Source organism: Nyctereutes procyonoides, unplaced genomic scaffold, assembly GCF_905146905.1.
Source record: "Nyctereutes procyonoides isolate TBG_1078 unplaced genomic scaffold, NYPRO_anot_genome, whole genome shotgun sequence".
NCBI classification, from domain to species: domain Eukaryota; kingdom Metazoa; phylum Chordata; class Mammalia; order Carnivora; family Canidae; genus Nyctereutes; species Nyctereutes procyonoides.
In genome coordinates, this window is record NW_026575037.1 from 12,730,363 (window position 1) to 12,757,187 (window position 26,825).

The 26,825-nt window shown below is 51.1% G+C and overlaps 2 protein-coding genes across 6 annotated transcripts in view; one reads left to right on the top strand and one right to left on the bottom strand.

Annotated features, from left to right (window-relative positions):
* The window catches only part of STX6 (syntaxin 6), a 53,766-nt gene extending 39,644 nt beyond the window's left edge, over nt 1-14,122 (top strand). Inside the window, exons 7-8 of one of the 2 annotated variants that reach the window (XM_055319166.1) lie at nt 1,791-1,885; nt 8,215-14,122. In XM_055319166.1, coding sequence (XP_055175141.1) covers nt 1,791-1,885; nt 8,215-8,261 — 142 coding nt within the window. In that variant the 3' untranslated portion in view covers nt 8,262-14,122. The remainder of the gene's footprint in view (nt 1-1,790; nt 1,886-8,214) is intronic. The other variant, XM_055319165.1, reaches the window with a different exon arrangement.
* A 6,683-nt stretch (nt 14,123-20,805) lies between these two features.
* KIAA1614 (KIAA1614 ortholog) overlaps nt 20,806-26,825 on the bottom strand; it is a 41,845-nt gene continuing 35,825 nt past the window's right edge. For 2 of the 4 annotated variants that reach the window (XM_055319320.1, XM_055319317.1), the window contains 2 exons: nt 26,492-26,676; nt 24,125-24,436 (listed from right to left, as the gene is read on the bottom strand). In XM_055319320.1, coding sequence (XP_055175295.1) covers nt 24,237-24,436; nt 26,492-26,676 — 385 coding nt within the window. In that variant the 3' untranslated portion in view covers nt 24,125-24,236. The other 2 variants (XM_055319319.1, XM_055319321.1) reach the window with 2 other exon arrangements.

Genomic DNA, 26,825 nt, shown 5'->3' on the forward strand with positions numbered 1-26,825 from the left:
TTGGTAAAAAAAATATAATAATAATAATAATAATAATAATAATAAGTAAATTAAAATACCTGGGCCTTGGACTTTGACCTATGTTCTCCACTACTGGTAGCCACTGGCAACTGTGACCATTGAATACATAAAATGTGGTCAGCTGGAACTGAGTGAGATGTGCCGTGAGTCTAAATGCAGATTTTGAAGACTTCTATGAAAAGAAATGTAAAGTAGTTTGTGAGTGATTTTTCTTATATTACTTACATGTTGGAATGATAATATTTGGGATATATTAGGCCAAATAAAACAGATGCTTAAAATTCATTTCAAAAAAAATAATAAAATAAAATTCATTTCATCTTTTTGTTTTAAATGTGGCTACTAACAAGTGTTAAATAGCATATCGGACTCACAGTTTCTTTTGGACAGTGCTGACTTAGATCTGGGCTAGAAACCTAATTTCATGGGTGTCCTTGGGCTAGGGGTTGGGTGACTGGCCTTTCTGTCCTCAGTAGGAAAAGTCATGCCCAGCATACAAAGGTGGCTCTTGTTTTTCAGTATTTGGCCCAGCCCGGGTAGGTCTGCAGCTGCAGGGCCAAGACGCTACCAGGATCTTAGAGGAGCTAATAATGTGTTAATTTGAAATTTCAGGTAAGGGACAAAGATCTGTTTATTTAGTTGTCAACATGGAGTTTATTTAATAATTGACTTAATGAGGAGTTGGTTACCTGAGTCCTGCAGGGCTGTCAGGTGCTTCAGGTGGGCACAGACCAAGCTCAGTAGTTTTTAGCTTCCATTGATGCTGTCAGAGTAAGGAAGCCTTTTTAATAAGACCTCTGGGGGGGAAAAAAAAAAAAGACCTCTGGTACTAATTGGTATGTTACGTTCCATACTCAGGATAATCATATGTTAACCCCAAGTTGAAAAGTCTGGAACGTTTTGTATTTTATGAAATAAACACCATTGGAATAAGGATTTTGGTGTTTTCTTTCCCTGCTGCAACTTCGACAGCAAGTTCCTGGAGCCACTTTTCTTAATGGGCAAACACTGACTTCTCTGTGGGTATAGATGAGGAGTGCACGCTGTCAGGAAGGTCAGTCCCAGGGCCTCCCAGCTTTATGACAAAGCACAGAGTGCACTAAAGGAGACATTACGTGATTAAAGTGTATTTAGCTCATATCGCCATAAAGTGCTTTGTGTTATGAGCTGGTGCTCACAAGACCCTGACAGGGAAGCTGCCGCATTTTACAGATGTGGAAACAGTGCCAAAGAGTTGTGAGGCACCTTGTCAAGGTAGCAAGGGAAGCAAGTGGCAAAGCTTGGTTGTCTGACTTCACACAGCCTCTTTCTAGTGTACTGCATTGCCACTGAGTTTGTATTATTATGTAGTCAGGTCCACGCTTCCTGGTCTACAATTCCAAAATCCAGAAAGCTCTAAAAAAATCTTCTAAAAAAAGTTTTCAGCAAGCTCATACTACAAAAAACCTGACCTGAATTCTGATTTTTTCATAGTTTTCTCTGCAGAAATGTGAACATGTTTGATGATGAGGTCTGCCCCAGACCCTGCTTGAGGGTATTGGCTCATATACAGCTCATGTAACTTACTACTTTTTAAGTTCCACAAATTTTGAAATCAAAAACATCTAGGGCTCAGGATTTTAGATAATAGATTTGGGGCTCGAATCCCAAAGTTACCTGTTTTAGGTTTGCTAAACCTGAGGTGTAGTTCCCGTTTTAATTCCACAGCCAGTGCATCACCAGGACTTTGTGCTTACCGGCTACCGTTCTGTGTCTGCTTCTCTTTCTAGTATGTTGGATGATTTTTCTCATGAGTTGGAGAGCACTCAGTCTCGGCTGGACAACGTGATGAAGAAACTTGCAAAAGTATCTCACATGACCAGTGGTATGTATGGCATTTAAACCTTAAGAATTCCCACTTAATTCTAGAAACACGGTCTGTAGGATTCTCATAGGTGTGACCCCTCAGATCTTTCCCGTGACACATTTCTGGTCCTGCTTTCTGGTCAGAGAAGGACACTAGTATGCATGGGCCTCATCTACGGCTGTGGCCTTCACCTGAGATGTGGGCTTTGTGTTCTCCCATCCCATGAGGCTGGTGGTGGTGAGTAACTTTTCTCCTGGTGGATCAACTCTCTTTGCAATTACAAAATCCTCTTATTTTTTCTATTTCCTTGCAAGAACAGGGAACTTTTTATAAAACAGTAATTAAGAAGCCAGTTACTGTTTCTCCCGGACTGGCTTTCTTTTATTGAGAAACTCCCACCATTTCTTTTTCTTTCTTTCTTTCTTTTTTTTTTTTTAAAGATTTATTTATTTATTTATTCATGAGAGGCACACACACACAGAGAGAGAGTCAGAGACACAGGCAGAGGGAGAAGCAGGCTCCACGCAGGGAGCCCGATGTGGGACTCGATCCTGGGTCTCCAGGATCAGGCCCTGGGCTGAAGGCGGCACTAAACTGCTGAGCCACCGGGCTGCCCCACTCCTACCATTCCAAAATAAGATGGCCTTGCAGATCTAATTTAAATGGTTTTCATTTAAATCCATAGTGGAATACTCCAGCGGATTTGCCCTGGGATGGGGATGAAGAAGTAACAGTTTTCAAATCAGTCACTATATAGGAAGATATGTTCCAATGACTCATTTTTGTTTTGTTTTATTTTGTTTTTATTGCAACAACCCACTTCCCCTAGTACATTAGAAATAATATATTTTAAATCAAAGAAAATCCAGTATCTCCTTTTTTCTTTAGTTGGTGGGGGTGCTTGGTGAAGGGAGAAAGGAACTGAACTCCTTGAGGTGATGTAGGTGTTCTTGAACCAGAGCACCCAGCACCCCACTGGAACCTCCCGTTTCTTGACACCTCGTTCTTTGGGTTTGCTCTCGTCAAGTCTGTGTTGCAGGGTCTAATAGTTCAACCTTTTGAGCTGAGACTTCAATACAAATGTATATTTGCTTTCCAACAAGTCAATTCATAGTCAAGTTCTAGAACAGTTGTCTAGGGCTCAGCTTCTTATCTGTAAGGGAAAAAAAAGTAGGCTGATGCCTACCTCTCAAGATCATTGCGAAGATTAAATGAAATAATAGTAATTAGTGTACAGATGTTTAACAGTGTCTCCCATATATTACTACTTAGTAAATGTTTGGTTTTTTAAAAAAATATAAAGCAGAACATGGCCCTCCAGGGCAAAGGACCTCTTATATCCAAAATAGAGGGAGGCTCGGAGCCAGACTTTTAGTTCCTTCTTTCTCTCCAGGGACAGATAACTTGATGCTGTAGCAAGTCATTGCCTAAAAGCAGGCACCAGCTTATTAGTTCATCTTTCACACGCTTCAGAGAAAGGTTTACAAAACCTTCTTCCTTCTTCCTCTCTCTACTCTTCCACCTTCAGCCCTCTACTTTGAAAAAGAAAGATTAATGAAGTATTATATAACCAGTTTAAACACGAGGCCTCTCACCAGTGTATGTATTACTCACAAAGTCAAGTAGCTACTTCAGCACCAGTTTTGTTTGGGGAAGAGCAAAGAACAAAGATGCACTGTGTCTTTGTTTCTCAGCATTCCGGGTATGAATAATTTAGAAAAGTACTTGCATTGTGATAAGCCGTTCAGTGTGTATAAATAGCACTGAGCCTTGCTTATGCTTTATTCTCCTTTAGCCTAAAAGAAAAGTTTAGGGAGCAGAGTAGGGACTTCAGTTACATTTGTTTAAGAGGAAGAGCCAGGAAACCAAGCATTCAGCCTGAAAGACCCTTCAGTTTGGACAGCTTGCCTGTGGTTTTCATTTTAATCTTTGCTCACTCGCAAAAGAAAGATTGCGTGAGGGTTCCCGCTCCGTGGTGCTGGCTTCAATTTGGCAACAAGGCAATTGGTATTTGTCTCTGTTCTCCTCTATCACTTTTGGGCAAGTTCACCACCTTTTAATCTGTACCTAAAGTATATTAAGTACACACGGCAGTTGGATTAAGCGGTAAGTGAGCACACATGCTGCACGATCTTGAAGAGCCAGGATCTGGTTCCTTCCTCCCTTCACCAACCACCCCCACCAACTAAAGAAAAAAGGAGATACTGGGTTTTCTTTGATTTAGAGCCAGAACACTTGCCCTCCCCGTGGCTGGCTGCTCCACAGCAGAGGTCAGCCAAGATGCCGCACCTGCCTTTGTGAGTGACCCAAGTAAAGCATATTCTTTTGAGTGGATACAGGGGTTTTCTTCCCCTCACTTTCCAAAATTCTGTTATCTTTTCTCTCTAGGGCAGAAAAATATACTGGAAGGGGAAAGAAACCTGCCATTAGAATTCTCTTTGTTCCTGTCTGACTTTTTGAGGCAGGTCTTGAACATGCAAAACTGGTTAGGCTTTTCCCTTGAGAGCACAGAAGCCTTTGGGTAGTACTGATGCCTTCTGGTGAGAAGTCAGCTGGGGTACCAGCTCCCAGAGGTTACGTGGTTCATGCTCCATCACAGCAGCTTAGCACTTCAGAGGAAAGTGGCTTTAAAAGAGTGTTCCTGGGTTGTGCTGGCCTATGTGACCCAACTTCTTGATGAAAAACCCCCATTTAATGGAGTTGTGGAAGAAGTGACTGGAGGTGGGAGGGGATTGGGTAGAGGCTGATGGAAAGCCAAAAAGTGGACAATTGGTTCAATATTGGGTTTAAGAATGCAGGACAGGGGGAGGGGCAGGAATCTATATGAGGTTGGGGGAGTGCTCAGGAAGTAATTACCTTGACTGTTTTGTTTTGTCTTGGAGGAATATCGACTAATCATTTTATTTCCTTTAAAGATTTTATTATTTCTTTATTTGACAGAGAGAACGTGCGCACTCACCAAGCAGGGGAGGGGCAGGGAGAGGGAGAAGCAGGCTCCCTGCTGAGCAGGGAGCCTGATAGGGGCTTGATCCCAGGACCCTGAGATCATGACCTGAGCTGAAGGCAGACACTTAACCAACTAAGCCACCCAGGTGCCCCTTGACTAATCATTTTAATGAGAGTGTTTTTAATTTATCATAAACATTTTTAAATCTATGAAAAACTGGGATCCCTAGGTGGCGCAGCGGTTTGGCGCCTGCCTTTGGCCCAGGGCGCAATCCTGGAGACCCGGGATCGAATCCCACGTCGGGCTCCCGGTGCATGGAGCCTGCTTCTCCCTCTGCCTGTATCTCTGCCTCTCTCTCTCTCTCTCTGTATGACTATTGTAAAAAAAAAAAAAAAAAATATATATATATATATATATATATATATATATATATATGAAAAAATGCTCGATACTCAAGTTTTCTTGGCCAGTGAAGTGACAGTTAAACAGATTAAAAATATTATCTGGGGTGCTTGGGTGGCTCAGTCACTTAAGCATCTGCGTTCAGCTCAGGTCATGATCTCAGGGTCCTGGGATTGAGCCCCACATCTTCTCCCTCTCCCACTCCCTCTGCTTGTGCTCTCTCCCTGTCAAATAAATGAATAAAATCTAATATATATATATATATAATCTGAGTAGGTCGATTCTGCCTCCCATGCCCATTGGACTAGTCCTTGTTCAGGTACGAAAACCGATAGACTTGGGATCTTTGCCCTAATCACACTTACTGAGTTTCTAGCATGTCTGAAGTAGAACAAAGTGATCACAACTAAGAAGGTACTTGCTTTCCTTATTATCAGTTGGTGGCAATCTATTGGCCAGTGGTAAGATTTTGCTATCCATGACATTTAAATAATTTGTGTGCTTGGTTTGTGGACTTAGCATTGCTTTGCAGAAAGATTTGCAATATTGTCCTAGATTCAGACCTTTAGATAATGTGATTCTCAATAGCTATGGTGTGCTGGAATCTGTGGGCTTTCAAATCAACTTTTTTTTTTAAGATTTATTTATTTATTCATAGACACAGAGAGAGAGAGAGGCAGAGACACAGGGAGAGGGAGAAGCAGGCTCCATGCAGGGAGCCCAATATGGGACTCGATCCCGCGTCTCTAGGATCACACCCCAGGCTGTAGGCGGCGCCAAACCGCTGTGCCACCAGGGCTGCCCTCAAATAAACTTTTGATGAATCCGTATACCTTTATATTTCTGTTTATTTTTTTAATTTTTATTTATTTATTATAGTCACACAGAGAGAGAGAGAGAGAGGCAGAGACACAGGCAGAGGGAGAAGCAGGCTCCATGCACCGGGAGCCCGATGTGGGATTCGATCCTGGGTCTCCAGGATTGCGCCCCGGGCCAAAGTCAGGGGCTAAACCGCTGCGCCACCCAGGGATCCCTATATTTCTGTTTAAATGGAGTGGTCACCTCTAGCATTTCAACTGTGTTTTCATAAGCCAGCCGAATTCTCAGTCTGACTCTTTGTTTTGTTTTATATATATATATATTTATACATATTTATATATATTTTTTTATGTGCCAACATATACTATAACACCCAGTGCTCATCCCATCAAGTGCCCCCCTCAGTGCCCGTCACCCCAACCTCCTGCCCACCTCCCCTTCCATTTCCCCTTGTTCATTTCCCAGAGTTAGGAGTCTCTCATGTTTTGTTACCCTCTCTGATTTTTCCCACTCAGTTTCCCTCCTTTCTCCTATAATCCCTTTTACTATTTCTTATATTCCCCGAATGAGTGAAACCATATGATGTTTGTCCTTCTCCGATTGACTTACTTCACTCAGCATAATACCCTCCAGTTCCATTCAGGTCGAAGCAAATGGTGGGTATTCGTCGTTTCTGATGGCTGAGTAATATTCCATTGTATACATAGACCACATCCTCTCTATCCATTCATCTTTCGATGGACATTGAGGCTCCTTCCACAGTTTGGCTATTGTGGACATTGCTGCTATAAACATCGGGGAGCAGGTGTCCCAGCGTCTCACTGCATCTGTATCTTCGGGGTAAATCCCCAGCAGTGCAATTGCTGGGTCATAGGGTAGCTCTATTTTTAACTCTTTGAGGAGCCTCCACCCAGTTTTCCAGAGTGGCTGCACCAGTTCCCATTCCCACCAACAGTGCAAGAGGGTTCCCCTTTCTCCACATCCTCTCCAACATTTGTTGTTTCCTGTCTTGTTAATTTTACCATTCTCACTGGTGTGAGGTAGTACCTCATTGTGGTTTTGATTTGTGTTCCCCTGAGGGCAAGTGATGCAGAGCATTTTCTCATGTGCTTGTTACGCCAGCCAAATTCTATCAGTCTGACCCTTTGTGGAACACGCAGAGCACATCTACAGAAAGACTGCTTGTTCTTTCTACACCTGCACGAGTAAAGGAGGCATCCTGGTAACGGCAGCATCCTGGACCCCACACCCCGCAGGGCCCAGAGTGGATGAGGGTATTTGTGTTTATTTTCACCAAGCCCTGCCAGGCAGCTGCTGTGCAGAGTGAGGGCACTGCCATCAGGGCTGTAGGTGGAGCTGGGACTCCTCTGGGGCCTGCCTGGGCCTTTTTGGCCTTCAGAGCCTCGTTGCTCTTGGACATTCACGTGGACTCTGACCACTTTCCTTCCGGTGCTTGTTCTGAAGTGTCAGTAGGGCAGAAGGTTTCAGATAAGACATTCCACTTTCATTTACAGGTAAGCTATGCAGGTTATTGGTTAAGTCCTCTTCTTTCCTGTCCAGGTGTGGGTGTCATGTTGATCATGCTCATGATCCTTAGAGCTTGCGTTTTCAGCTCTTTGTTTCCCAAAGTGACCAGCAGGTGCTTTTATCCTCTTTCCATTCTCCCATAGTGCTCGTTGAGGAAAGAACATGATTATTGTTGAATGAAATGATTTGACTTCGGTATGAGGTTAAAGCCGATGGGCTTTGATCCGCGATGCCAATGCCAACACCTTTCCAGGGACATGGTACCCATCAGCAGCAGGCTGAAAGCCACAGATTTTTTTTTTAAGATTTTATTGATTTATTCATGAGAGACAGAGAGAGAGGCAGAGACACAGGCAGAGGGAGAAGGAGACTCTATGCAGGGAGCCCGATGTGGGACTCAGTCCCGGGTCTCCAGGATCACAACCTGGGCTGAAGGCAGCACTAAACTGCTGAGCCACTCAGGCTGCCCGAGCCACAGATTTTAATTAAAGACTTGAGACACAAAGCATGAACTTATTAGAAGCGTGATTTCAGGGGGCTGGCAGAGCTGTGGATGCACAAGCAGTGCAGGCCGAGGTACCTGGTACCCGGGGCAGGTTCCAGCTCCCCTGTGACCTGCCATTTGCGCGGTCTGTCCCCTTTCTACTTCCAGGTGTTGTATGTGACGCTGCCTTGAGGAGCATAGGTACCGGGCTCTAATCCTCGTGTCCTGCCTTCCAGATCGGCGCCAGTGGTGCGCCATAGCCGTCCTCTTCGTGGTCCTGCTGGTCGTGCTGCTCTTCTTCTTAGTGCTGTGACGGCAGTGCCGCGCCTGCGCACAGACCCCTGGGGAGGCGGGAAGCAGCACCCCGGTGGCGCCGCCGGCTCCCACACTCCTCTCTGGAAAACACAGCCTGTGCTGACCTCCCTCCCCGTGACCCCACCACCGAGGCAGCTGCTCTGACCCGGCGCCGGCAGGGCCCCTGGGAGAAGGAAGCAGACAACTGTGCACTCCTGGCGCCGCCTGTCCCCTTCTGAGGATGAGGACAGCTTGCCAGTGCTTTGCCTCCCGGGCCTCGTGCCCCCTGGACAGTCTTGAGGAACCCGGCAAGATTTGCAGACTCAACTAGTGCTTGCTATTGTTCATTCCATCCATCTTTGGCAGCTCTTTTCTCCTGCCCAGACCACCCTCCCCCTGCACCCTGGCTCAGACCCCGGCCCGGAGAGCACTGTGGGGCATGTGGGCTCCCGGGGAGGCCTCATTTCCTGTCGTGGCAGCGGCCTTGCCCCCCCACCCCCACCCCCGCTGCTTGCTAATGGGGACAGAAGGCCCAGAAGCAGTTTGTGATAGAAAATGCAGTGATCCATTTTTCAGGGATAAGTGCTGGGATAAAATTGCTTTTCCAGGCTCATTATTTTGTGGTAGAAGTAGCTAATGGTAAATAATGCAAAGCACTAGGCTTTGGGGGTGCTAACAGCTGTTGGCTTGAACCGAAGGGAGGAGAAGGCAGAAGGACCCAGGGTTCGCACAGCTGAGGGAAGGGTGGCCGAGGTTGCGGGAGGTCGGAGCCCTGCCAAATTCATGTCGCTGCCCTGGTGCAACTTGTATTTTTAGGACACCCCTCACCTGTATGGCTGCTGCGCAGCTCAGCCGCACACTCGGATGGTGTGGATCCTGGGCCAGCCTCGTGGCCGGTTGGTTAGGTCATTCCTGTGGTACTCTGCTTTGGGCTGGGGGTGGGGGTGGGGGGCTGGTTAGTACACTGACAGTACAGAGACACTAAGAAACCATAATGACCAAAAAGGCTAGTTCTGGATAGGACTCCTCTTACCCTGTGAATAATGGCAAGAATGGGTAGGTGAACTTGGGTGGTTTTTTGCCTCCTAAGAGGACAACTCAGTTTTTTATCCATTCAAATCACTGAGCCAATCCAAATTTAAAGAACGGATGCTTTAATTGAGTTTTAGTAGCCGAAACTGCTGAGATGCTAAACTTCAAGCTTCCGATGACTTTTTAAACGCCTCCAACGTCCCCGCGTCGGTAGGATATTTTTATAACCTCCCTGATGCTGTCACCGATGTTGAAGCGGCAGCCGACCCGGAGCCTGGTGGCAGGGGCCCCGCACTCTCCCCACCACCTTCTTCGCACTTGGAAAGCACAGCAACGTCTGGATAGAGCTCTAGCTTTGACTTCCTGTTTCCTGGTCTGTTGGGGCCTATTCCTCAGCACACTCATTCTTTTTTTCTTTTTTCTTTTTTTCTTGTTTTGTCTGTGTTTCTTGGGGTTTTTTGTTGTTGTTTATTTGCTTTGGGCTTCCACCCCCTCCCTTTTTTCGTGATTTGCAATGATGTACTTGCCCAGCTGACTTTTGAATTGCACTTTTTAATAAATATTTGTAACAATTTTTTAAAGAAGGGTATTTTCTCATGGTTAGGATCATGGTAGGTAAGGAAATCTGCCTCTTGACGAAAGCTAAAAGCAGATTTATACAACTAAAAGGGTGGTTGACATCCACGTTTACACTCAATTCTATTTGATATATAAATAAGTTATTTTTTTCAAATTAGCAAAAAAAAAAAAAGATTACTACAAAGGGCTTCAGATGTAGGGTACTAGATTATTTTACAAGTTTTGAGACTCATTCAAATAGTCTTCTCTAAACTTAGAACAGGGATGGTCCTTAGATTTGCATAACAATGTACAGGTCTTTGTTAAACTTAAATGGGGACCTTGTCTCAGTACTGTAATCCACACTCCACAGGAGAAGAGGCAGCCGGAGTCCTAATGACCTGTATGATTTTGCTGTTTAAAAGCCATGCTCTTTTCCTGTAACCAGGTTTAGTGTATCCTGCACAACTGTCATGTGTGTCAGTGGGGCTTGTTGGGAGCATGCCTGGTCATTAATGAGGAAGATGCTTCCCTGATGTCGGGGGGCCAAGTTTTGTGACCCAGAGACTTAATTATTAAATGTCTGGATATATTTAGAATCAGCATGATGACCTCACTTAATTTCAAGTGTTTGCTAAACAGTGGCTGTTGTAGACCAGACTCCTGCTGAAGCTGAATAGGGAATTATTTAGGAGGAGAAAGTTTACTTTAAAATCCAAGCACTGCCTGCGTTCTCCCCCCGGGCACCACTGTCCCCCTGCCTCAGAGGAACTGCTCTCTGACAGGCAGCCTCTTCTGTATTGGTCAGAGCCGGGCTCTGCCCCAAGCAGAGCTTCTGGCCCAGCCAGCTTGATCCTGGGGCTGACCCTGTTGTGTCCGAACTGGGCATCACTACAGACGAGTGTTCATTTGAAAGTCTCTGCTCAAACTGCAAACCATGGCAGTCAGAGGGAACAAGCCAGAGGCTTAGGTTGATTTTTGAGAACAAATGGTTTCCTCGTCAGTGATCCTAACACTGCTGGGCTTTAGCAGACACCTGAGTGGTCCCCGTGCTCCCCTCTGTAGAGTGGGGAGAGAAGTAGACCCTGTGACACCCTGCACTGCTTGGAGGCACATCCTGTATAAAGCTTTTCCCTCCAGCCTCTGCACCTCGACACATAGTCATCATTTCTAAGGAACTGGCATAAATGATGTGCTCCATAAGTGATGGATAAATGAGAGCTCCACTTAACGTTTGTTGGTTTATTGGAGGAACGGTTTTCTAATCAGCTGATTTGGGGGGGTGGCTGGGGAGCAAACCATTGAGTTTGCCAGAGTGGGGATCCAGCTGGAAAACTGAAATACCTTTAGTTTTTAGTCCTCATTTTTCATCTTGCCTTTGTGTGGACGAAGAACTCCCGGCGCTCTGTGTGTGCCCGCTGCTGGGTGGCAATTGGAAGTCACAGCGTGTGTGTTACACGAGGATCTTCACGCCAGAGCCGAAGGGGGAGAAACTTGGTAGCTTGCCCATTATTCTCTGCTTTTAGCCAGAGTTAAACAGACTGATGGGTCTGGTAGCCAACAACTTGGCAACTTCCACTCCTTCTCACCTCGTGAGATTCAGGGCTGTGAAGAGAAATCTAGTCTAACTCCAACAGAAATCTGTCTCTGTTAAGTATTTTACCTTCTGTAAGTGAAGGTGGCAGAGCCAAGATCTTTCTCTTGGTAATTTCCCTGGCTATAAAGTGAGACCATTACCTTTCTAGAGAATTCTGAGCATTTGAAGATCTAGGAACTGAATTATATATAAGAGTTGCTTTTCAGCTCAGTGGACTCGGACTGCTTGGCTTCACCTTGTACTGCAGGATGAACTTGGAAGCAAAACCAAAGTGGGACGGCCTGAAAAGTGGAAGTCCTGAAACACAGCACGCACCACGTCCCTCTTTGTCTTCCTCTTGCTGGCATTTCTTTCCCTCCCAGGTTTTGTAAGAGTAACGTTTTTGTGAAAAAGCCTATTCTTTCTCCATCAAGAGCAGAGAGAGGTGAAACCAAAGGGCTTGCAGGCACCCAGCCCCTCCATCACGCAGCGCCACCCTGACCGAAGTCCATTCATGAAGATGGCACCCCGCTGAAGGGACCTGGGTGGCCAGGGTTGCGGTTGGGGGGTGACACCTCAGGCTTCTCCTGGGGCCTCTGCTTCTGAGTGGAGGGCAGCTGCAGCATCAGGCTGGCCTGTCCAGCTGTCCTTTACCCAGACTCCAGCCTTCACAAACTTGCTTGCACTTAAAGTGAAGAGGACTTCTTCCTGCCAGGCCCCCCGTCGGTGTGTTGTATGGAAGCGTGGACACTGGCCTCTCTGTGTTTCCTTGCTGTGATACTGGGAAGCTGCTGTCTGGTGTCAAGTCCAGAAAATCGGGAATTCTGAGTAGAACAGCCATTCCAACTCAGCTTGGCCCTCTTGTTTTAGAGATGAGCCCAGCACAGCTCCCCCAGTAGACACGGGAGGCATTTGCTGTGCCGCACTCTGGACCTGGCCCCAGGGAGCGCGTACACTGTCTGCAACAAGTGACCTTGGCCACATAACAAGGTAGGCTGGTTGTGACCTGTCATGCACACCCCTCACCCCAGCCATTTGGTGGATTGTTTTTTGTTTTTTTGTTTTGTTCTGCTTTGCTTTTGGACAAGCACTGAAGCTCTGAAAGTTCAGTGGTGCCTTGGCCATGTTGCTGCCATCTATCTACACGCGGCAATTCTTCGTTATGTTATAGTCTCTTTACTAATCCAGGTGCGTGGGGAGGTGGGAAAGAAAGAAGACTTGGTTGCTCTGTGACATGAGCTAATGCTTTGGTGCTGTTTTCCTTCCCATGTGACCTTTGTCCAGAAATGCCCTTTCCCCAAGGCTGTGTAGATGGGAACTGTGCTGAGATGGTGATGGGCCCAGTTACCTGCCCGGCATTTTGATGGACCTGGCCTGCCCAACTGCAGCCAGTCCCATGTGAGAAAGTATATTTTATCCTTTTTTTTTTTTTTTTTTTTTTAGGTTATGAGTTCTTGAACCCAGAAGCCACTCGATTATCCCCAGGGGTGTTAGAAATATGACCATCAGCCCATTGTTCGCTGACCAAAGCTCTCAAGCCTTGTGTAGCCCTGGTAGTAGCCCGGTGCTCCACAGGAGGCAGGCTTTCTGTCAGCCCTGGGGTGAGACCACGTTCACAATCATTCTTTCTGTTCTGCAGAAAGTGGGTTTTAGCTGAGACCCTGCTACTGAACAGGAATTGCAACCTTGTAGGTAAAGTGTGCTCTGGGGGAGGCAGAAGTTCTAGTCCTTAGGAAAAGAAAGTATCTGTCCAGGGTGGGGAGGGGCCAGCCAGGTGTCCCCCACTAAAATAGGTTAGTGGAACGTGCTTGCTGGGAGAATGCCCCGGATGAGGAAAGGGCCAAAGACAGCAAGCTGTAAATGATTGTGGATTCACTTTTTGTAAGTGGAAATATACTTTCACTGGCTCATTTGTAATCAGAAATTAGTGTAATGAAAAAATCAAATATGTAATGATAGGTGGCAGTGCTCAGTGGGACTTAAACCATTGTGTTTTCTTCAAAGGATAAATAACCTACAGTGTTTTATTTCTAAATACATAGAAGGTACAAACTAAAGAAGTGAGATCAAAGATGAGAATTGCAAATGCCTGGGTGATTTCCAGGTGGTAGCCCAGGTGCCAGTTTGCACCCTTCACCACAGGTAGATGCATGCTTGCTCTTTCTACGGGCTGGGTCTCCAAGTGTGATATGGGACCAGCCAAGGTGGTATTGCCCGGGAGCTTGCTAGAAATGCAGGTTGTCAGGCCCCACACTTGCTGGATCACAAACTCTGGGGAGTGCACAAGCCTTCCAAGGGGGTTCTGACGCCCACTCTAGTTTCAGAAGCACTGCTATTGCGTCGTGGAATTTAGGCTACAGTAAACCATCCCTGCATATTAAAACCTCTTCCACAGCTTTGAGTGTAATCCTGACATTAAATAAACTGATGACACTATACACTTGAAAACTTTTTAAAAATACTTGTGTAAGAAAAATCTCAACTAGTCGTCTTTCAAAGTGGTATTTTTACACCCTGAAGTCTATCAGTAATGTTTCTTACTTCTGCTCTTGAAATCATGTTACAGCTGTACAAAGAACACTGTTCAGTATTAAAAGAGAAATGGAGAGACCATGACCTTTGTCTTGGGTTCTTTTTTTTTTTTTTTTTTTTTGTCATTTCTAAGTTCTGTTTTTTTTTTGTTTTTATTTCCCCTTCCCCTCATGCCTACACACAGCTCCCTCTTCCTGCCCCCGCTAATAAGCACAGACATATGGATACGTCTGGGGTGGGGAAAGTATGTGGCTATTGGAGGATCTGAATTATAGAATTGTACTTTTTTTTTTAAGATTTTATTTATTCATGAGACACAGAGGCAGAGACACAGGCAGAGGGAGAAGCAGGCTCTATGCAGGGAGCCTGATATGGGATCGATGTGGGACTCGATCCCGGGACTCCAGGATTACGCCCTGAGGCGAAGCCAGGTACTAAACCGCTGAGCCACCCACGGATCCCCAGTAAAATTGTACTTTCTTTGGCTGGGCAAGTTACAGGAATTACTAAACCCCAAAATAACCACACTGTGTATTCAGAATGCAGCACAGTTTCAGATGGGACAAAGGAGTGTATAGGGAGCAGAGAACACAAAAAAACCTGAGTCTTATTTCCCCCCCTCACCGAAGTATTGGCCAACATGAATATTGGTCACCCCAGTTGGTAGTTGAAAGAAACTGCCTTCAGTTCTATATGGGACAAGGTGATCAGGCTACATAAGCTCCTTAAGGACACGGATCTTTATCATTCCATTTGGCATCATCATCCTCACTTCTGTTAACACCTTCTGTGTGTCTGGCACTGTTCTAGGGACTTCGTCAGTATTAATGCAGATGATCCTTAAAATGGCTGTAGGAAGTAGTGAAGTGTCCTCCTCGAATACTACCTCAGTATATGTGCATGAGAAAACTAGGACACAAGTAATTTCTCAAGGTCGCACAGCTGATGAGAGGCAGAGCCACTTACTATATCCCCAGCACCTAGCACAGAAATTGGGTCATGGTGGGGCATCTTGGGGCACCAACCATCCTCGGTTGCTCAGCGGTTTAGCGCCGCCTTCAGCCCAGGGCCTGATCCTGGAGACCTGGCATCGAGTCCCACGCCGGGCTCCCTGCATGGAGCCTGCTTCTCCCTCTGTCTGTCTCTGCCTCTCTCTCTCTCTGTCTCTCTTGAATAAATAAATAAAATCTTTAAAAAAAAAAAAAAAGAAAAGAAAAGAAATTGGGGCATCAGTGCTTTCTGAGTCCCCAGTTCGACTTCCCTCAAAGGTAACAGCTAGGAGTGTTAACACAAACCAACAACAGGCAGCCTTGCCAGAAGAAAGTGCTTATTTTGAGAGTTCTAGTTAATATTTGAGGAGGAAGGGATTTAGGAGGAGGAAATGATTATGTGTGCCCCCTGATAAAAGCAAATCAGCCCCCCTCCCCTGCCTAAGGAAATGACTGTGTGGTGTAGACAAGGGGAAAAAGCAGGAATCTACAAGGCTGAGGGCTCTGGACCGACCAGCATCTTGACTCACTCCACTCCTACTCTGCTGTGCAGCAAAAGAGTGATTTGCTGTCTTTCAAAAGGTCCCCCTGCTGGCTACAGATCTTACATAAACTCACTGAAAATACAAGATAAGACCTGAGGCAAGAATGAAACTCGCGGGAAGGGAAGGCCTGTCTGTACTGCCGTACTGTTGCACTGTCCAGGGGCACACACTTCAAATCTATAAACCTTGATCCTTGCATCTCTGGGTGCCCCTTGTCTGGAAACAGGGACCCTTCTAACCAGATGACACAGCTGGAGCATGAGTGGCGCCTCCGTTTGGTGCAGATGCCGGCAGAGCCTGAGCACAGACATCCGCACCAACCTGATCTCTCAGCAGGTGATGTGCTCCGGAAGCTTGGATGTGAGAAATCCAAATCCAACCTTTCTGACTTCTGCAGTGATACTCCCTTTGCTCACCACACCATCAACCATCAGATGCTTTCACAAAGGTTCACATTAAGGTTGTCACTCTTACAAGGGGTCGTCAACTCTTACAAGAACAAATTTCTCAAATGTATCTAATTAGCAGCTAAAACTTCAGCCAACTGTCATGAGAATCTGATGGGCTGGCGTGTGTTTGACCCAGGCATCAGGGACATGATGAGGAGTGAAATTTCTGTCTCCACTGAATTCCCACAACCCCGTGGGCGAAATCCCATGGAGGCCCACTTTCTACCTGAAAACAGGCATGGAGTAATCAGAGTTCAGTGAGGAAGTGGAGCATCAGGATGAGGACCAGGGCTGACTGGACCGTGGAGGCCAGCCTCCCTCCACAGAAAAAGCAGCGCCACTCAGGTTTGGGTAGTGGCCAGCATTTCGCTCCGCTTTCTAACCAGAGAAGGTAACAGCTGAGGAGGGGACGAGGAATCAAAAGAGCTGCGGTGTGAGTTCGCGGCGGCTTACAGCGCTGAGCTGGAAGTGCCGAGGATAAGCCACGGTCACCAGGTGCCTTGGACTGGACCGCGTCGCATGCCCGCCATAGGGTTCAAGAGATCCACTAGTCGAGGACCTCGAGCAGGTTAGCCTCGCTGATAAAATGTTCTGGAGCTTTCCTTTGGCTGGAAATGTGCAAAAAAGTAAGGGAGCCAAACTCACTATATGAACTCAGAAGAACCTGGAGACGCAGCCTGAGGAGCCCAGGGTGAGAATCAAAGTTGTGGCATCTGCTGCGGCGATCGCCCGCGAGCGTCCGCATTCCTTGCTCCCGGGGTAACACCGGGCTGGTGAGCCCCCGGCTCGCTCTTCTGGAAAGCCTTTCTGCTCCCCAGGTGGAGTGGGGCCTCCTGCCTGGGGCTTCCATTGCAGCCCTTGGCACACTGGTTTGTCTCTCTTCACAGCTGTAGCTGTCTCCACCCTGGGGACACGGGCAACCCGAGGGCAGGGCGGGCCTCTCCCCAGTACCTGGCTCCCGGCCAGGCCCCTAAGGACAGCCCCACACTGCGAGTCGGGCCTGAGCCCAGATTGCAGAAGGACAAGACAAAGGCGGGCCCAGCGGGCAGCCGGGCATCCGCAGGAGAGCCCCGGATGTCCTCCAGGCCTGGCAGGGCAGCTGTTGAAGCTGGCTCCGTGGGCAGAGATTCCGAGCCAATGCCAGCAGCCCCTTCCCAGGGCCCAGCCCGCCGACCCGGCCGGGCCCACAGCCTGTGAAAGCTGGGCAGAGCTGCTTGCCAGGGAAGGCTGTGGCCATTTCCAAGCAGGTGCTCTGGCTCTGTGGGAGGGAGGGAGGGGAGGACGGGGACCCGGTGACAGCAGGGCCTTCTGAATGGCTCCAGAACCAGCCTGGGGATTTGGGGTGGGAACTGGGTTGAGCAGATGGACCAGGGAAATCCAGTTGTTGCCAGGTGAGTTTGGTGGAGGATAGGCAAGAAATTCTATTTGAAAAGAGCCGCGATAAAGACCGCTTGTACCCGATTATAGGGAGCTAAGGGATGGGGGCCAAAGTCAGCATGCAGGTGTCCCGGAATGCTGCCCAGGACAGGCACCCCTAACGTTTTTGAAGGCAGCCAAGGTGGACAAGGGGAAGGGTGTTCCAGCAAAGGCACAGGGTAAGCAGCGCGAGGTGGGTGAGTGCGTGGGTAGGGGCGTGGCCGGACCCCTGAACGAACAGCCCCTGCTCCTGCCCATAAATACCCGGAATCCCACAGCACCGGGCCGGTTTGGAGCACTAGGAAGTGCGGTCACAGCATTCTCCCTGACTCTGGGACATGGGCCTCTCAGCGACAAGGATGTGGGATCAAGGGTGCCTCTTCCCCCAGGGGTGGGGCAGCGCAGTCCAGGAAGGTCCCCGCAGCCTCCTGAGCAGTGAACCACCCAAGGGGTCCCCGCGGAGTGGGGAGGCCGCCTCCCCGGGCCTCGGGCCTCGGCCCCCAGGGCGTGTGTTTCCCTGCACTCTGGAGCAGGGTCCAGGGTCGTGAGGACCCTTTAAATTACAACTCAGGACAGCCCTGCCACCCCCTACCCCCACCCCGGAAGAGGCGATTGTCAAACAAGATCTACACTTGCTTGTGCCAATGAATCTCTGATGGTTTTTAAATGTTGGTCTCCACCCACGAAGTAGATTTTGCGACCCATGAGTGGGTTACGCCTGCATTTAGGAAACACTGTTCTGGAAAGTGATCCCCCCCCCACCCCGGTCCCCCCACCTACCGAGGGGAGCTGGGAGCACCAAAGCCAATTCCCTGAAGAAAAACTGAAGCGAACGCCCCACACCCCGCCCTGGTGAAGGTCAGCAGTGGGGTGGGCCCAGCCCGGAGCCCGGGGCCCCCTGCGCCCTACCATCTGTGAGTGCCGGGAGGGGTGCTGGAGGGCCTCCGGATGAGGTGAGCCCCACAGGGCCCCAGGAGGGAGGACGCACTGTGGCTGGGAGTCACAGAGGACCGGGTGCAAATGCAACCTCCGCTAGCCACTTGCGCTGTGCCCTTGGTTAAGTAATTTTTAGCCTGAATCTCGGGCCCTAGTTTGTAACCTGGAGAGAAGTATTGCCTCCCTCGCAGAGTTGCTGGAAGGATTCAGCATTGAATCTTTGACGTCCCCATCCGAGCTGCGGAGCATCCGAGGTGCAGACAGCGCAGGCTGGGGGAGGGCACAGCCACGGTTCGTCCCGAGTCAACCTGGATTCCCGAACTCCGAGTGGTGACTGCGGTATCCTTGCCTGACACTCGGGACACAGCACACACGGGGTCCCCATTCCCGCGCTACCCCCGTCCCCCAACACGTGCTGTCCGCAGTCACCTGGCTTCCATCCCATCCGCCATCACCAGGCAGGCCTCCGGGCTGTCCTCTCCCCGTCCCCCCAGCCGAGCGCCCCTGGAGGACAAAGTGGGGGCCAGTCAGCGCCCAGTAGGTGTCCCAAGTGTGTTGGGGAATCTACCAGAGGCTGGGGTGTGGGGGGGTTACACACCCCCCAGCCTCTGGCGGATTCCAGCTCCAGCCATCCCAGGGCTCTAATGGGCCTGGAAGGACGGGGGGACGGGACGAGGGTGGGGGTGCGCGACAAAGGCTGGGCAGCGGGAGTAGAGGGCGACTGAGCCGAGGGCGACAGAGACGCCTGTGCTGCCAGGACAAGCAAGTTCCCCCCTGGAGCTGCGCAGTCGCCTCCTGGTCGCCCCCCACCTCCCCACCCCCGTCACCCTGTCTGAGGCCCGGGCTCCAGCCACTTTCTGTTCTTCCGAGGCCCAAAGTCTGGCCCCTCTGCAGAGAGCTTGGCCCACAATACCTATCCTCTGCGTGGGCTGGGGTGCGGGTCCTGGGTCAGACACAGGAAAAAGCCACACCTTTGACGTGCTGCTTATCTTCTATGCACCAATGTCCTTTCCCCCATCCTTCCTGTAGGTTCCTGCTGGTGTCACAAACCCTGCGTGGGTGCCCCGGTGGGCAAGCCTCCCTCCCCCAGCCCTCGGGTGATCTACCCCAGGCTGCACCAGGCACCAGCCTCCTGCTGCCCACACCTGCAGTAACGTCTGTGTCTTCCCTACCCTGTAGCTGCTGGAGCCGGGCCTTATCACCTCCCTGAGCTCCTGTCTGTCGCAGGGCCTGGCTCCAGGTTAACACACTAGGTTCTAAGTGGGAACGTTCTGATGGTTTTGTGGGTGACACAGGACTAACCTGATTAGCAGCTCCCCAGGCAGAGCAGATTGGGATGGTCAGACAGGTGTCCGGGGGAATGAACGTCCCCCGACCCACACAAGTCAGGACCCCCGGCACCACTTCACTCAACAAGCCCAGGGCTACTTTGCACACAGGCCAGAGTGTCTACTACCCTCTGTCAAGCTTTTCTGGGGGGTGTGGAAGGGGTGGCAGCAGTAGGAGGAGCGGGCCCTGAGTCAGAGAGACCAGGTCTGAATGCCCTGTCATTGTCGCCCCACTTGGTTCTCCATCTGTGTAAAGGAAGACGAGACACAGAGCATACCTGGCGGGTCTATTTTTAAGAACTGAACAAGATGTGTGGGAGCCTGCCCCTGCCCCCGGGGAGGTAATAGAAGCAGATGCTCAGTATTCCTTAGAGACCTTTCCCAGGCCCCGGCTGGAGCCCTTCTTCCCTTTCTTCCCAGCTGGAGCTGGAAAGGCACGTTGTCCATGATCACCACGCAGAGAAAACAGAGGCGCCTTTACCCCTAGAAGCGTTAGTTCAACAGGAAGCTTCGCCAAAGTTTCATGACCTCAAGGCCAGGACCTGGGGTACAGGAGCCGCCAGTGTTTCCCCATGACTGTAGTTTCTGACATGGGGCCATTCCCAAGTTTGGGAGGCCCAGGTTGCTCTCCGAGATGTCCCAGCACCCTCTTTCCCCCTGCAGGCCCAAACACTTGTTCCTCCTCTTCCGCAACCCCTCCCCCCTCCAGGCCCCGCACCACCTTCCCCTCAGGCCACATAGGCCACTCATTTTAGCGAAGGCTGTATGTTTACCAAGTTCTAGAACAGCCCTGAAGCTGCCCTCTGCACCCCCAACCGCATCACCTACGCATAGCCCCTAGCTCCATCCTGTCTTCTGTTCAGAAATGCATCTTGCCCAAGGCTCCTCTCCCAGCCAAAGGACTCTGGAGGCTTCTGCATCTACCCTGGCTGTCACCCCAACCCCGGGGTGACCGCCCCAACCTTCTTTTCTGCCAGCCCAAGACAGCTAACTGCTGTGCTCGTGTCCTCCCTCCCTGTTCCCCCACCCCTGCCCCCTGCTCTTGGCCATTCAAGAACAAGCGAGCATCCAGCCCAGAATTCAGCGACTCGGAGCGAGAAAAGCTTCATCTTTGCTTTTTAATAATTTAAGACTGACATACAGCCATTCATTCCCAGAGAGTCCCAACCCCTAGCGCAGGGAACCACCCAGGTGGGACAGCCCATGCCCCTGCCTGTACCCTGTGATTGCTCTCCCTGTTGGTCCCCCCGCAGCTGCCACCAGGGACTCTGGGCGGAGAGCTTGTGGCTGGGGACAGCCTGGCACCCGCTGCAGCCTGTGCGCACACTGCACGGGAGAAGGAAGATGGGCCCTCACCGCCAGCGCCAGCCTCCCCTGGGCAGTCCCACTGGTCCCGGCAGCACTTCCCTGAAATTGGTCTTGGTTTCAGTGTCTTCTCCCTTCAACCTTATATTTCACAAAAATTTCCCGGAGTCTTAATATCCTGGCTACCAGATAACGTCTCCCGGATGATCTCCCACCAGGCCACATATTCCAGTTTCCAGAAGGAAAGCAAAGGTGTCGAATGGGACATGGAAGAAATGAGATTTAAAGGCAGGCTCAAGGCCAATATGGCCAAGCACCTTCTTTGGTTCTGGAGTGTGGGGGCCCTGATAGAGAGTGGGGTGAGGAGTCAAGCAGGGGCTAACCCAGGTACCCCTGAATCTCTCTCCTCCCCCTACCCACAAAGGTACAAAAAGATGCTGACACCGCTTCTGGCACAGAAGGGGATCCCTGTTTTCTTTCCCCAGTTCGGCATAAATTAACATCCTTGAACAAAACACAGCGACAGGCTCCTGCCCTCACTGAGGCCCTGCCGCAGCCTAAGGGGTCACGCGACACTGTGACCTGTCTGGGTCCACGATGCAGCTTTGTGCAGTGCGTTTCCAGCCGGCCCTCCTGGGGCAGTACAGGGCTTCTGAGGGGGTGGCAGTGAGGGCACAAGCACCTGTGCGTCACCGAGGGACAGGCCTCTGCCTCAGCACACGGATTGACAAATTCTCTGCGTGGGCCAGGAGCTCCCTAATGTGAGCCAAGCCCAGTCCTGCGACCTTGGCCCCATTGACCTCGAGGATCTCGTCCCCGACCCCCAGCAGCCCCGAGTACAGCTTGGCCGCGCTCGCATCAGCCATCTCCTGCACGTAGAACCCTGCAAAGGAAGACGGAACGAGTGAACACATGAAATCCAAGAGTGCGGCCCTGTGGAATGCTGACGGGGTGGGCGCGGTGCAGGGGGTCGGGAGCAGGTGCTCATATGGGCACTGCTCCCATGTGCACAGGTGCGCACACACACACACACACACACACACACACACACACCCTCATTATTCTACCTCACAACCACAACCGGCTTTCGACACAGATACAGCGTGCCCGCCCTCATGGGATAATTTCATTTCTCTGTCTCCTCTTTTAAAAAGAGGCACAAATGGTGCTTTACTAAAATAATGCTTTATGCAAATAATGCTTTAAGCTGTTATCATTCGTGTATACCCCAGTGTGAATGAGGCCATCTTTTTCTGAGATGAGCTTTGGCTGTGGAATAGGAAGGAAACAGATGAAATGAAGAAAAAGACCTACTACACGCCTGCCACGGTGCTAGGTGGGATTCACAGATGTGGTCCAGCTGCTGCCTTCAAGTAGCTCCAGTGGTGGGAAGGTGTCTTTGAAGTAATGAACGTGGCTGAGGTCAAATCCAAACCTGGTTTGCCCTGGCCTCCATCTTCCTCAGATGTGGTTCCTCACTGGGATCTGGAGGCATCTGGGCAAAAGCCCACGACGCATAAATCCTACACCCTATTTAAAGCCATGGCGGCTTACTTGTCCCTTATTCCCACACATCTCCCCCGCACTGTCTGGCCAGCATGACCATCCCCTTGGGTCTCTCGGGTGCAGAGTGACCTGGGAAGAGCCTACTTCTCCCTCTCTCCCTGCGCCTGATTTGGGGAACCCACATCAGTGGAGCAGGCTCTGTGGGGCCTCGGGGCTGGCTAGCCTGCGTTCCTCGGGACTCTCCTGGCTTCACAGTACAGAAGACTCCTATGGAGGTGCCCCTCTCACCTCAACTTCCTCTGAGAACCAGACCCCCCTTCAGCTAAGAGAGTAGAGGCTCTTTCAGGGAAAGCTGGGCTCCACACTGCCCCCCAGGCTGAGCCAACACAGGTGATCCGAAAGCCCAAGCCCAGGGTGTGGACTGTGTGCAGTGACACCAAGAATTGCATGGGCCCGCTCAGTGCCACCTTCAATGCCCTCATGGCTCCCCAGGCTCCCCAGCCCCGGCCGGGCTGCCCCGCACACTGCTCTCTCCTTCTGCTTCCTAGAATCAGCTTCCTCAGAAAGGGCCTGAGATGTCCATAGAACACAAGGGGTGAAAATTGGGGCAGGAAAAATGCAGACCACTTAGTCTGGTCTTTGAGCTGAAAAGATCATTCCCTGTGACTAGCATGAGGCAGTACATATGAAATGTTCAACAAATGTTGACTAGTGTATGATTAATGGTAAAAATATTTCTAGAACATAAAAGGAAGAAAAGAAGGAAGGAAGGAAGGAAGGAAGAAAGAAAGAAAAGAAAAAGAAAGAAAGAAAGAAAGAAAGAAAGAAAGAAAAGAAAGAAAAAGAAGAGAAGAGAAAAAGAACAGGAAAAGAAAAGAAGAAAAGAAGAAAGAAAAGAAAAGAAAAAAGAAAGAAAAAAAAGAAAAAAGAAAAGGAAAAGAAAAGAGCGGGCCTGAGAGGGCCTCTCCTCTGGTGCCTCAGTCACTGGCCTGAAGGTATTTAACACACTTGGACTAGTGGGAAGTCCTCCCTCTGCTCCCCCAGCCCCGCAGGAGCTTCGTTCAGCCCAGCTCCCGGCAAACCTTCCAGAGCAAACCTCTGAAATGTGGGTCTGAAAGCACTAAAATCTCCTTCCAGGCACCTGAAGCTCGTAGCTCTGAGTCCAGCAAAACCAACCCCCTGACACATCCCCCTCCCGGGTCTGACTTGTAGATCTCTCTCTCTCTCTCTCTCTCTCTCTCTCTCCTCTCTCTCTCTCTCTCTCTCTCGGGGCCTGTTGGCCAAGCCGAGTGTTTGCCGCCAGGCTGCTCCCTCCTGGCCCGGTGGGCCTTGGCCCCAGCCCCTGCCCGGTGTCGCCCCCCCCCAGTCCAGGTGCCCTCCCAGTTGCCGGCCCATCCGCGTGTCAGACGCGTGGAGAGAGGGCAGGTAAGGAGGGCAGGGGACGTGCCTACAGAAAGGGCTGCTGTACAGCAGGACGTGCATGCGGGGAGCGACGGGAAACCCCAAACGCACGTAGCCAGAGCTGGACCAGACAGTGACGTCGTGCCAGCCGTTCTGGGGAGACTCGGGGTAGGCTGCACAAGGGAGAGTCATGACAAAAGTATGACGGAGAGACGGCTGTTGTAGGTATTTATTCTGCTGGAAATGGCCTCTGTTAAGCACGTATGGTCCGTGTGGTAGTCACAAGCAGAAGGCGAAGCCTGTGCTCATACGCTTGTCTAGAATCAGATGTGACCGCCAGCCGGGTGACACCAGCGTCCTGACGCTTTAGCGAGGAGTGCGGCCCAGCCCCAGCAGAGGTGGCCCTTGGCTGTCGGACGACGGTCTGCGGCCAGCAGGCACCAGTGCCAGTCATGTTCCACGTACCTGGGGATGGCCGCGTGATACCCAACGGCCAAGTGCAGCAGCAGGAGCAGGGCGCCACCTGGGCAGGACAGGGAAGGGCTCGTACCTCAGGTGAGGGTGCCCTGGGCTGCAGGCCGGGCCAGAGCCCAAGGAGCCCTTGGTCATTAGAGACGTCAGCTCGGGGACCGTCTGCCAGGGGGCCTGGCGGGACTGCGGGGAGGCTGAAGGGCGCAGCACAAGGCCCGGGGTGTGTGACCTCACGTGGACAGACGGTGCAGATCGCGGTGCGGTCCCTGCCGGGTCCTGCTCCCCAGATACAAATTCTCTTTGCACCTCACCGAATGCTCTTATGACTCGTCCGGGCAGGTGGCTTTCTTTAGGTTACGTAAGATGAGGGAACTGAGGCTCAGAGAGGGCAAGTGACCTGCTCGGGTCACACCAGCAGAGGCCCTGGAGTATCAGTGGCATCTAAGTCCCGCCGCCCGGGAGGCCTCCGCCCCCACCTGAGGGAAGGGGAGGCTAAAGGTAAAGGCGCGGAGCTGACAGCCCGCCAGTGCTTTCTGACCATCAGGCTAGAGTCACACATGCCGTCTCCCGTGAGACAGACAGGTACCCTCCCGAGGCCCACAGCGCGGAGACACTCGTCCTCGTCCCCTCACGCTCACGTCAAATCCATCAGCAAACTGAGTCAAACCGCTCTCGAGTCAAGCTGAAGGCAACCACTTCTCACATCTCCGCTGCCTCCCCGGCCCGAGCCGCCACCGCCAAGTCTTTCCACTGAAATACGCTGAAACAGCTTTAAAATGGGTCTCCCCGGTCCACCCTCGGCCCACCAGCACCTGTCCGCAGCCCGGGAGTCGGTCAGCGACACGGTTACGAGTGCAAACCGGAGCACGCCAGTCCCCGCTTCGCAGCCCTGGGGGCTCCCAGCTCCCTGCGGGGAGAGCCAAAGCCTCCCGAGCTCGGCGCCTGGCCCCCCTCGCTGCTCCGTGCACATCCGCGCTGCCATCCGGACAGCCACACTCGTTGCCACCCTCCAGGCCTCCGCGGGCCCTTCCCTCTGCCGGGACTGCTCTTCCTGCAGACACCATCCGGCCGCTCTGCTCCGAAGAGCTGCCCACCGGCACCCCGCCCCCGCTCGGGCCCTCGCCCCGCTGTTTGGATCTGTGTCTTGGTCCATTCTGCCGTCGGGCCCAGATAACGGACAACATACCCAGATGCGTACCTTTTCGTAGATACAGTCTATCTCCCTCACTGAAATGGGGACCCCTGAGGACAGGATTTTTTTCTGTTCCGTTTACAGGGACCCCAATATACCCAGGATCGAAAACGCCTAGTAGGGGGCAGCCCGGGTGGCTCAGCGGTTTAGCGCTGCCTTCAGCCCAGGGTGTGATCCTGGACACCCAGGATCGAGTCCCATGTCGGGCTCCCTGCATGGAGCCTGCTTCTCTCTCTGTGTGTCTCTCATGAAGAAATAAATAAAATGTTTAAAAATATAAATAAAAATAAAACACCTAGTAGGTGCTCAGCACACACTTGTGGAAACAACGAGTGGTGGAACAGATGTAAGGACTCGCTGCGGCCTGCCAGTCCGGCAGCAGGCAGGTTTTTTTCCAGGTTAGATGACTTTGACCTGGGAGATGAGAGCACAGGACTAAGCCCTCCTCGGCAGGGCGCAGCCAGCGCGGGATCCCTGGGAACGTCACCATCTGGAGCCAGCACTGAGGGAGGGACCTGGACGCACCGACAGGCAGGCACATTCCACATGCCCAGACACACTCAGCAGCCCGAGGAAGGGAGCCGTGAAACACACCAGCCACACCAAAGGGATCCTCGAGAACCACCAAGCACGGTCTCCCCTGGGCGCGCCACAAAGAAGGTGGCCTTCGAGATTCCAGGATGTCAGCAGACATCAGAAGGGCCGTAGAGCGAGGCTTGCCATCTCTACCCACCCCAGCAGCCCCACACCTGCCTCTTCCAAAAGAGCCCCCGAAGGGAGAATTCTAGTCCTTTCGCTAAGAGGCCATCTGAGTCTGGAGCTCCACTTCTCAGCCACAGACTGGAAATGACCAGAGCCAAAAGCGGTTTGCTAAGGTCCCAGGGATATGCAGCCCGGAAAGGGGAGGCGGCATACCTGAGTCGCGGCGCCCGTTCCCGGAGGCCACACAGAAGCCAAAAGTGCCCTCCGGGGAGCGCTGTAGCTGCAGCTGGGTTGTGCCATCTGGGAACACCTCCACCACGCGGCCCACCGTGCGCACCTGGCTGGGGGCGCTCACGTCCTCCACACTGAGGGCACGCCCGGATGAGGCCTTGGCTGGTCTGCCAGGGGACAGGAGACGGAGTGAGTGCAGAGGGCTGGGCACGCGGGCCGACTACTCCCTGCCTTAAGGATGACGGATGCCTCTTGCCTGGCCTCAACCAGCAAAAACAATGTGCTAAGAGGAAGACTGGAGGGATGTCACAGCTGT